The following is a 12,083-nucleotide window of genomic DNA, read 5'->3' as shown; positions in this document are numbered from 1 at the left end:
ACCACACTCAGATATCACCTCACGCCAGTCAGAGTGGCCAAAATGAAGAAATCAGGAGACTATAGATGCTGCCGAGGACGTAGAGAAACGGGAACCCTCTTGCACTGTTGGTGGGAATGCAAACTGGTGCAGCCACTCTGGAAAAGTGTGGAGGTTCCTCAGAAAATTAAAAATAGACCTACCCTATGACCCAGCAATAGCACTGCTAGGAATTTACCCAAGGGATACAGGAGTACTGATGCATAGGGGCACTTGTACCCCAATGTTTATAGCATCACTTTCAACAATAGCCAAATTATGGAAAGAGCCTAAATGTCCATCAACTGATGAATGGATAAAGAAATTGTGGTTTATATACACAATGGAGTACTACATGGCAATGAGAAAGAATGAAATATGGCCCTTTGTAGCAACGTGGATGGAACTGGAGAGTGTGATGCTAAGTGAAATAAGCCATACAGAGAAAGACAGATACCATATGTTTTCACTCTTATGTGGATCCTGAGAAACTTAACAGAAACCCATGGGGGAGGGGAAGGAAAAAAAAAAAAAGAGGTTAGAGTGGGAGAGAGCCAAAGCATAAGAGACTCTTAAAAAACTGAGAACAAACTGAGGGTTGATGGGGGGTGGGAGGGAGGGGAGGGTGGGGGATGGGTATTGAGGAGGGCACCTTTTGGGATGAGCACTGGGTGTTGTATGGAAACCAATTTGACAATAAATTTCATATATTGAAAAAAAAAGAGGCAGAGTATCATTAAACTAAAGGTTTTTCACTCCAAAAAAAAAAAAAATCTAATTTGTCTGACATAAGCATGGCTACTCCAGTTTTCCATCCCCTCACTTTCAATCTGCAGGTGTCTTTAGGTCTAAAATGAGTCTCCTATGTAGCATATAGATGGGTCTTGTTTTTTTAATCCATTCTTATACCCTATGTCTTTTGACTGGAACATGTAGACCATTTACATTCAGAGTGATTACTGAAAGGTACGAATTTAGTGCTATTGTGTTACCTATAAAATTGGTATTTCTGGTGATGTTCTGTGTTCCTTTCTAGTCTTTATTGCTTTTGGTCTTTCTCCCCCCACTCGAAGAGTCCCTTCTAATATTTTTTGCAGGGCTGGCTTAGTGTCACAAACTCCTTTAGTTTTTGTTTGCTGGGAAACATTTTATCTCTCCTTCTATTCTCAATGACAGCCTTGCTGGATAAAGTATTCTTGGTTGTATATTTCTCCCATTCAGCACATTGAATATGTCCTGCCATTCCCTTCTAGCCTGCCAAGTTTCTGTGGATAGGTCTGCTGCGAACCTGATCTGTCTTCCCTTGTAGGTTAAGGACTTTTTTTTTCCCTTGCTGCTTTCAGGATTCTTTCCTTGTATGTGTATTTTGTGAATTTGACTATGATATGTCTAGGTCATATGGCCAGCTTTTGTTGAATTTCATGGGACTTCTTTGTGCTTCTTGGATTTAAATGTCTGTATCCTTCCCCAGATAGGAAACTTTTCAGCTGTAATTTGCTAAAATAAATCTTCTGCCCCTTTTTCTCTTTCATCTTCTGGGACTCCTGTGATACAAATATTATTGCTCTAAGAAGTTGCTGAGTTCTCTAAGTCTACCTTCATGATTCATTACCTTTCTTTCCCTCTTCTTTTCAACTTCATTATTTTTCATAGTTTTATCTTCCTTATCACAGATTCTCTCCTCTGCTTTGTTCATCTTCATTGTTATGGCATCCATTTGGGTTTACATCTTGATTATAGTTTTTTTTTTAATTTCAGGGGCGCCTGGGTGGCTTGGTCGGTTAAGCGTCCGACTTCGGCTCGGGTCATGATCTCACGGTCTGTGACTTAGAACCCCGAGTTGGACTCTGTGCTGACGGCTCGGAGCCTGGGGCCTGTTTCAGATTCTGTGTCTCCCTCTCTCTCTGCTCCTCCCCTGTTCATGCTCTGTCTCTCTCGGTCTCAAAAATAAATAAACGTTAAAAAAAAAATTTTTTTTTAAATAGTTTTTTTAACTTCAGCCTGACTAGTTTTTAATTCTTTAATCTAAAAGAACTAAACGTTCTTTTAAGGGATTCTCTAGTGCCTTCTATGCATTTTTCAAGCCCAGCTAGTATCCTTATAATTGTTGTTTGAAATTCAAGTTCAGACGTCTTACTTCTATCTGTATATCTGTATTGATTAAATCCCTGGCTATTACTTCTACTTCCTGTTCTTTTTTTCAATGTTTGTTTATTTTAGAGAGAGAGAGAGAGAGAGAGCGCGTGCATGCAAGTGGGGGAGGGGCAGAGAAGGAGAGGGAGACGCAGAATTCAAAGTAGGCTCCAGGCTCCCAGCTGTCAGCACAGAGCCTGATGCAGGGCTCAAACCCATGAGCTGTGAGATCATGACCTGAGCCGAAGTCAGCCGCTTAACTGACTGAGCCACCCACATGCCCCAACTTCCTGTTCTTTCTTTTGGGATGAATTCTTCCATCTTGTCATTTTGTCCAGAGAAGAAGAAGAAGAAACAAACCCTAGATCTAGGTGCTTTGATCTGCTTGTTAAAAGAAGCTTCCACAAAGTAGTCGTTTTTCTACTTGTAGACTTGTGGTTTTGTTCTCTCAGCCCTCAGATTGATTTCTTGGGTGTTTAGAATGATTTGATATTTATCTAGCTGTATTTGAGGGATGAGGCAAACTTAGAGCCCCCCTACTCCTGCACCATCTTAACTCCTCTCCCTGGGGAATGTATAGCAAATGGCATCTCAGGCTTTTAATTTGAGTCACATCTTTTCATATGCTTGTTGGCTGTTTGTATATCAATTCTTTTGTGAAGTGTATTTTTGTAAAAATGTTTCATAGCTTTTTGCCTAGTTTTAAGTTGGTCATCTGTTTATTATTGACTTTGGTGGAATCCATTACATATTCTTGATACAAGTCCTTCATCAGATTCATGTATTGTTAATATTTTCTCCCAGACTGTTGCCTGCCTTGTCATTTTCTTACTGATGTCTTTGATGTGTTGTGATGAGCAAAGTTTGAAGAGCAAGTTCTTAATCAAGTCCAGTTTATCAGTCTTCCCTTTTATGGGTTAGTGCTTTTTATGTCTTAAGAGATCTTTTCCTACCCCAAGTTTACAACAATATTCTCCTATGTTTCTTCAAGAAACCTTATAACTTTAGCCTTTATATTTAAAACTGCTATCCATCTAAAATTATTTGTTGTGTATGGTAGGAGGTAGAGGTTGCATTTCATCTTTTTTCATGTGTTTATCCAGTTATGCTAGCTGTTTTATTTTTTCAAGTTTTTTATTTCCATTCCAGTATAGTTAACATACAGTGTTATGGTAATTTTAGGTGCACAACATAGCCATTCAGCAATTCTGTACATTACTCGGTGATCATCATCATAAGTGTGCTCTTTATTTGAATGCTTATTTATTTATTTTGAGAGAGAGAGCAGGACAGAGAGAAAGAGGGAGAGAGAGAATCCCAAGCAGCCTCTGTACTATCAGCATAAAGCCCAACAGGGGCTCAAACCCACTAATCATGAGATTGTGACCCACGCTGAAATCAAGAGTTGGACGCTTAACAAACTAAGCCACCCAGGTGCCCCCAATGTTCTCTTGATCCCCATCACCTATTTCACCCATCTCCTCACCACCTCCCCTCTGGTAACCATCTGTTTGTTCTTTATAGTTAAATCTGTTTCTTGGTTTGTCTTTCTTTTTTCCCTTTGCTCATTTGTTTTGTTGCACATTTTAAAAATTCTTTTATATTCTCATTGAATTTGCCTTGGTGCCCTTGTCAAAAACCAGTCAGTCAATGACATATATATAGGTATACCTCTGGCTCCTCTATTCTGTTCTATTGGTTATGTTTATTCCTTGCTAGTATTACATTGTTTTGATTATTCTGACTTTGTAATAAGTTTTGAAATCAGTGAGTCCTCCAACTTTATTCTTTTTCAAGATTGTTTTTGTTTTCACAGTTTAGGTTCTTTGAAAGTTGTCAATTTCAAAACCTGCTGTGATTTCATTGGGATTATGTTGAATCTATAGATGAATTTGAGGAGAATTGACTCTTTAACAATATGGAGTCTTCAAGTCTATATGTATGATTTATCTCTCCATTTATTTGGGTCTTTATCTATATGAAGCTATTATAAATGGTATTTTTATTGTACTTTCCAATTGTTCTTTGCCAGGATATAGAAATACATTTTTTTTTCCATTTAACAACCTTATTCAGGTATAATTTGCATAACACAGAAATCACCCATTTTAAGTCTGCAGTTCAGTTCTTAGGTCAGTTTATACAGTTTTAAAATGATCACTATAATACAGTTTTAGAATATTTCCATCACTCCAGAAAGTTCCCTTGTGCCTGTTTGTAATCAGTCCCCACTCCCAACCCAGCTCTAGACTACTGCTGACTTCCTTTCTGTCCCTGTAATTTTGTCTTTCTAGAAATTTCATATAAATAGAATCATATAATATCAAGTCTTAGGTGTCTGACTTCTTTAACACAGAATACTCTTTTTAAGGTTCATCCATATTGTCTTAATCGCTCTTTCCTTTTTTATTGTGGAATAATAAAATCCATTGTGTGGATATACTACGTTCTGTTCACTCATTCATCAATTGATGGATATTTCTATGGTTTTCAATATGGGGATATTTTGAATATTGCTATGAACGCTAGTACGCAAATTTTGGGGTGGATGTGTGTTTTCATTTCTCTTGCGTGAGCACCTAGGAATGGAATTACTGGGTAATATGGTAACTGTGCTTAACTGAGGAACTGCCAGACTGTTTTCCAAAGTGGCTGCACCATTTTACATTTCCACCAACAGTATATAGAGATTCTTATCCTCCACATCCTTGTCAACACTTATTATCTGAGTTGTGCATTATAGCCATCCTAGTGGATGTGAAGTAGTATCTCATTGTGGTGTTGATTTTCATTTCCCTGGTAACTAAGGATGTTGAACATCCTTTTATGTGTTTATCGGCCGTTTGTATATCACCTTTGGAGAAGTGCCTATTCAGATCTTTTACCCATTTTTTTTAATTGGGGTAAAATTCACATAACATAAAAATTAACCATGTTAAAGTATACAATTCACTGGCATTTAGTACATTCACAATGTTGTGCAACCATCACTTGGTTCCAAAATGTTTTATCACTCCAAAAGGAAACACCATACCCATTGAGTTGTCACTCCCCATCTCTCTCTACCCCAGTCTCTGGTAATCACTAATTTGTTTGTTGGCTCTATAAATTTACCTATTCTGGACTTTCATACAAGTAGAATGATACAACATGTGACCTTTTGTGGCTGGCATCCTTTATTTGGTGTAATGTTTTGAGGTTCATCTGCATGGTACCATGTACCAGTACTTCATTCCTTTTTATGGTTGAGTGATATTCCATTGTATGAATATATTTCATAGTTGTTTATCCATTCTTGAGGTGATGGAAGCTTGAGTTATTTCCAATCTTTGGCTGTTGTGAGTAGTATTGCTGTAAATGTTCATGTGTAAGTAATCAAAAGATTTTTAGCTATCCTGGATCTGTTGATCTCTTCCATAAATTTTAGGATCAGCTTGTCAATTGTCAATTTTTGCAAAGAGATCAGCTGTGATTTTGATCTCACTAAATGTTGATTTAGATCAACATAGGAGGTATTGCCATCTTAACGATATTAAGTCATCCAATCCATGAACACAGACTGTCTTTCCATTTATTTTAGTCTTTAATATTTTTCAACAGTGTTTTTGCAGTTTCAAAGTATACAGATTTTACTTCTTTTGTTAAATTGCAAATTGTATGCTTACTATTTTAAATTGAATTTTCCAAGTTTTTTTTTTATCTGCCAGTACTTAGAAATACAACTTTTTAAACCAACATTTAAACTGGTATCCTGAAATCTTGCTAGCTTCTTTGTAGATTTCTTAGGATTTTTCTATGTAAATAATCATGTCATCTACAGGTAAAGATACTGTTACCTTTTTCTTCCCAATCTTTATGCCTTTATTTCTTTATCTTGCCAGTTGCACTGGCTAGGAGTTCTAGTACAATGCTGAATGGAAGTGGTGAGAGAGAATACAGCCTTTATCCTGATCATCGGATAAAAGCATTCGCTATTTCATCATTAAGTGTGGTATAAACGTTAGGACTTTTTTTGTAGCCATACTAGATTTTTCATAAAGTGCTCTAACCCTGATTAAACTAAAGAGACACCAGTGTTAAGGCTGGGACTTTTTTAGTAAAAAGAGATAATTTTTGAGATTTGTTCAGAATGACTTTACCAGGCACAGTATAGAAACCCAACCCACATTAGCATGAACAAGAAGAGGAATTTGTTTCGTGTGTAGTAAGAACATTTAGGAGTCTATCTGCTTTAGGCACAGAGGGATCTGGGGAATCAAAATGCCATCAGAATAATTTCCATCTCTTGATTCTTTTTACATGTTTACTTCAATGTCAGCAGAACTGCCCCTCCCCCAACTCTTATCACCTCATTTGCCAAAGATGTCACCAGCAGCTCCAGATTTATGGCCAGCCAAGTTAGCAACTCTAATGAGAAGAAAGGGCCTGGTTTTTCAGTAGTTCTGAAAAAAAAAAAAAAAAAAAAAAAAAACTTCTCAGGATTCATTATTTGGATCAACTCGGGTCACATGGCCATTCCTGAACCAATCACTGTAGGCAAGGAAATGAAATGCCCTGATTGGTCAGGCCCATCCTACCTGCTCCTCCCCCTTGGATCCAGGGGTGGGGTGAGCCCCACCAAAGTGTAATGGATGGAAAATGGGAGGGGCAGTTTCACCAAGAAAAATCAGAGTGTTGATTCCAGAAAATGAGGGAAGAGGTATCAGCCAAGCATAAACCACCACTGCCCACACTCTCACGCAGATGATCTCTGTGTGTTCCAGGTCTGGCACTATCCCTGGACTTCTTTGAGCTTCGGAGTCCCCATTTACAGCATGCAGGTGGTGGTCCCTGTCCTCGTTGGCCATATCTGAAAGGTCCCATGAGGCATTATATGGGAAAGCTGTGTCTAAACTATAAAGTACAGGGGTGCCTGGGTGGCTCAGTCGATTGAGCATCCAACTTCGGCTCAGGTCATGATCTCACAGCTCATGGGTTCGAGCCCCACATCAGGCTCTGTGCTGACAGCTCAGAGCCTGGAGCCTGCTTCAGATTCCGTGTCTCCCTCTCTCTCTGCCCCTCCCCCGCTCATGCTCTCTCTCTCTCTGTCTCTCTCTCTCTCTGTCAAAAATAAATAGACGTTAAAAAAATTTTTTTAATAAAAAAATAAACTATAAAATACGGTGCACACATAAGGGAGCAGTCACAAGAGTGATTACTAAGCAGCTGTTCTAACCCATCTGTCCATCTGTCTTCTTCTGTCTCTCTCACAGAACACTTGAAGAAGCCACTTGAAGACTATATGGCCCTCTTCCCCAGTGTGAGAATTCTTCGAACCAAGAAGCGGGAAGGGCTGATAAGGACCCGGATGCTGGGGGCCTCTGCAGCAACTGGGGATGTCATCACATTCTTAGACTCACACTGTGAAGCCAATGTCAACTGGCTCCCCCCCTTGCTCGGTAAGAGACCCTCCCAAGGCAAGGTGGGCCCCGGCCTTCTGCAGGGATCATCCACAAGGGTTCTCTTGACTGCTTGAGATGCTGCCATCCAATGCCAGGTGCCACGAGGGATTCAGGAATGCTCACAGAGACCTTAAAAATCCATTCGAGTCCTGTCCCTTCGTTTTACAGAGAAGGAAGCTGAGAGGGGAAGTGACTTACCCAAAGTCCTACAGCACACTACAGTCTAGTTACATGATTCCCTCTCCCAGATTAGTTCAAGTTTTATTGGAAAGCAAGTCAAGGCTGTCTGCTGTAGGAGCCACATTGTGGAGGGACATTATCCTAGCAACTTAGAATAGTTAACATTCAGTGCCCTGCTACTGAGCCAGGGAAGTGATAAGCATTATCTCCAGTCCTCACAAAACCATGCCAGGTCAAAAGTGTCCCCATTTCATAGTAGAAGAAGCTGAGGTTTGGAGATACTGAGTGACTCAATATTGTTCCCTTGGGTCATAAGTGTCAAAGTTACCATCTCTCTGGCCCCAAATTTTGTCCATGGTCAGAAATCACACTGCCTCCCTAAATTCATCTCTGGAGAATTTCCAGCAGCTATCAGGAAAGGGCTGTGGACAGGGCAACATGATCCAGAAGTCATCCATCATAGCCATGTGGACAGAAGGGAGACAAGAGGATTGGATGCTGGGCAGTGAGGTGCCTCATAGCTTGTTGAAGAAGCAGGTCTGAATTCTGCGGAGTTCAGATTTGTGGAAGGTGATGAGCTGGTGCTAACAGGTGGACATCAAAGAGGAAATGTCCTACTGAGACTGGGAATCAGGTGAGGGACAGGCCAGAGACAGATTGGAGAAGCATTATCAATCCAGGGAGAAATTAAAACTCACAAATGAATGGGGATGCTCACCGTAGCAGAAAGCTCAGGAAGCAAAGGAGACTGTAGTTCAGGGCCAACTTGAGCCTGTGTCAGAATCACCTGGAAGACTCACTAACACAGAGTGCTGGACCCCACCCCAGAGTTTCTGATTGGAGAGGTCTGGGGTAGGGTCTGAGAAGCTGCATTTCTAAGCAGCTTCCAGGTGGTTCCAGCACTGCTGGTCCGAGGACCACACTTGGACGAGCACTGGTTAGACCATCAGGCAGAGGTGAGAACAGAAAGCAAAACCCACACGGTTGAATGGGCTAATCCAGCCAATTTGTTTTCTAACACAGATCAGCATGGAACTTCAGTATTAGATGATACGCTTCTGATCCCAAGGGTCCAGGGTCCCACTGGGTTAGGAAAAGGATATAACCCAGATTTTCTGGTAAACTCCGTATTTAATTAAACCAAGAGGTCTCTGCATCTGCCTCTTATTACTGAAAGAGAAAAAGAAAAAGAGAAAGAAAAAAGTCTCACCATAAATCACCTAATTTATAGTGCTGAAGGAACAACTCATTTGTTGGGTCATTCAGTGACTCGAAGTGGAGGGCCACAAAGCTGAGCTGGGAGTCTAAATAGCCCTTAACTCTGTTTCTATGGAAATATATGAGGGTAATTTTCATAATCTGCAGAATACATGGAGGAAACATTCTCCCTCTTTTTATTTTTTCTTTTTCCAATAGAAATGTGAACCAGTGGTGTAGATGCAAAAGTCTGTCCCTGTTAATATGAGCAGCCGACAGAGCGCATCAGGGCTTTGTCTCAAAACCATTAACACCTCCATGCACAGTTCTCTCTGCCTTCTGTGCAGATGACGCATTCCTGAGCCAGAGAGAAGGATTCAGCCCCCCAAAGGAAAGCCACTGTTTATCCTCATTTCTGCCATCATCATCATCATCATCATCATCATCATGGCTCTGCTAGTCCCTTGGCTTTTTAGGCCACAGCCACTTTTGAATTTGACAGTTACATGGGAATGTAGACAGGCCAGGCCTTATTATCCATGTAGAACAAATGAGAAAACTAAAGAGCAAAGAGAATGAGGAAGGTGCTCAGCTTCTGAGCTTCTTTCGGCAATCCTGGTCACAGCAATGTCCGCAGACCACTAATGGGATGTGTGAATGTGCGAGAGTCTGAGCTAAGCATCTTGGCCCCACCGTCCCCCTCGGTCTTCACAGGAACCTCATGAGACACGTGCTGTCGTCCTCCATTTTGTCAGCAGGGAAGCGAGGTTTCAGAGGCATCAGATAACCTTTGTCAAGGTTATACTGCTTGTAGGTGACAAAGCCAGGGTTGGGACCTGGGCATTCTGTCCCCAAGTGAGCGCAGCACCCTGGAATGCTGCCTCTCTGATGCTAAGCCTTGACCCCTCACACCTCCCGCTCTCAGCCAGCCTGCAGCAGAGCCACGGCCCAGAGCCTCTCCAGAAATGAAATCCCCTGCATGGGCGTGAATAATTACAATTAGGAAGGGAGGCCCCTCTCTAGATCTTTCCCTGGAGAAGTTTCTTCGACTTCATTAGAATCCCTAGGGAGCCTGTTCACAAGGCAGACCCAAGCTCTGCCCCCACAGATTCTGATTCGGTGCACCTGGGGCAGGAGCAGCCCTGGCAGTTTTTTAAACACACCATAGGTACATCGGGCACTGGTACCCCAGAGGACACACTGCCGAAAGCACACTTCTCAGACTTTTTAAACCAATGTGCCACAGTTAGAAACACATTGGACATCTCAATCCAGTACACAGATACACACCCATGCAATATAACGGAAACCTGTTTCCTTAAAAAGTACTTTTTCTTATCAGGTGGAATGCACCCTGACATTCAGTATTCTTTCCTGGTTCATTATACGCATGCACATGCACACACACAAACACACACACACACACTCGATCAATATAATGACCCATCTATGGATTGTTGTCTTGCAGTTTAGAAAAGGGCAAGAATGTTGCTTTCTCTCCTGGAAGAAAAAAGTACTTGATGAAGCCCAAGCCCCAGGCAGATGCCAGCCTACACTGGCCCTACCAGACTCCACATTCCCACCCTTGAACTTGACTGCTGGCCCAAGCAGCCAGGCACCCCAGCACAGCCCACTGGCCCCTTTACCACTGGCACCCCCAAGCTGCAGCTACGGCTTCTTGGCAGAAGGAACATCGAAGAACAGAACAAACCAAAGCTTAAAATTCTGGTTGGTAGGTTGGCAGAGTGCGTTGTATAGAATCAGCTTCTCCCTGGCTTAACGGGGACCGTAAAAAGCCATCTGGCTAGGGACTGCCCTTGCCATCTTGAATCACCTAGCCTGTAGCATTCCTGCAGGGCAGAGGTCTGCCAGGCTTTCCTTGTACATCAGTCAGGAGGAGTTCATGGGATAGTACATGCCCCCCTCAGTAGTTCTGGCTGTTGGAAAAAGGGAGCTAAACTCTCTCGCAAGGAGGACCACTTGTTCACTGACCATAGCTGGGAAGTTTTGAGGAGCTGGCGTGCCTGGCTACTTCGGCCACGAGTCAAGCTTAGGACCCAGAATGCGGAGCCTGACAGGGCCAGAACAGGAGCCCTCCCAGAAAGAAATTAATCTCTCTCTGCAATGGCGCTGACCATTACAGGCGACCGTGCTGGATACCTCGAACCATCGTCATATCCTGTCCTCCTACCAGCCTGTGGTGCTGAACCTCTTCTCCCCATTTCACAGAGGAGAACACTGGGGCTCAGAGACATTGTTTATGTAGCTCGCAGGTAGCAGGACTGGGACGGGAGCCTTGGTCCATCTTTCTTAAAGCCTGTCCTCTCCCTTGCTCTTGGGATTCTCAAACTCGAGCATTCGGAGAAGTCACTCAGGGAACACGTTAAGAATGCAAGTAAGCTGCAGAGCAGGGTCATGGACCTAGCTGCTCCCCTGTCCTGCCTCTGTAATGGGCATCTCTTGGCTTCTTCAGACCGCATCGCCCGGAACCGCAAGACCATTGTGTGCCCGATGATTGACGTGATCGACCACGATGACTTTCGGTACGAAACGCAGGCGGGCGATGCCATGCGGGGCGCCTTTGACTGGGAGATGTACTATAAGCGGATACCAATTCCTCCAGAACTTCAGAAAGCTGACCCAAGCGACCCATTTGAGTAAGTACAAGTGACCTAGGCTGGTCCCAGTGGCTGACCTAGTGACCCCTCGCCAACACACCCTACTCGGGACCACCACCTCCCCCTAAAAGTCCACTGCAAGGGAACCAGGGCAAACATCCCCAACCGGAAACACAGCTCCTCCCAGGCTGTCTCAGAGCCTCAGCTCAGGGACCTCCCAGGTGGCCACCTCTGTGCGGTGTTCCTGCCAGCTGGGGGTGAACAGAGTTGCTCTCTCCCTCAAGCCTAGGACCCCGTGGTGAGCAAGAACCAGCATCACCACCACGCCTTGCTGAACACTTTCTAAATGCCAGGCACAGTGCTGAGCGTATCACATGCTGATCCTTTTTAATCCCCAACAACCATACGTAGTAAAAATTATTATCCGTATTTTCCAAGTGAGGACACCAAGGCTCCAGGAGGTTAAGCACCTTTTCCAGGTCTCACAGCTATGAAG

General features: G+C 42.8%; 1 protein-coding gene across 3 annotated transcripts in view; it reads left to right on the top strand.

Moving 5' to 3' along the window:
- The window catches only part of GALNT10 (polypeptide N-acetylgalactosaminyltransferase 10), a 224,220-nt gene that overhangs the window by 173,564 nt on the left and 38,573 nt on the right, over positions 1-12,083 (top strand). For all 3 annotated transcript variants that reach the window (XM_049647941.1, XM_049647942.1, XM_049647943.1), the window contains 2 exons: positions 7,404-7,589; positions 11,443-11,626. In XM_049647941.1, the coding sequence (XP_049503898.1) occupies positions 7,404-7,589; positions 11,443-11,626 (370 nt within the window). The remainder of the gene's footprint in view (positions 1-7,403; positions 7,590-11,442; positions 11,627-12,083) is intronic.

Source organism: Panthera uncia (genome assembly GCF_023721935.1).
Source record: "Panthera uncia isolate 11264 chromosome A1 unlocalized genomic scaffold, Puncia_PCG_1.0 HiC_scaffold_17, whole genome shotgun sequence".
Lineage (NCBI taxonomy): Eukaryota > Metazoa > Chordata > Mammalia > Carnivora > Felidae > Panthera > Panthera uncia.
Note: the sequence above shows the minus strand (reverse complement) of the source record. Positions and strands in the feature narration are given on the sequence as shown.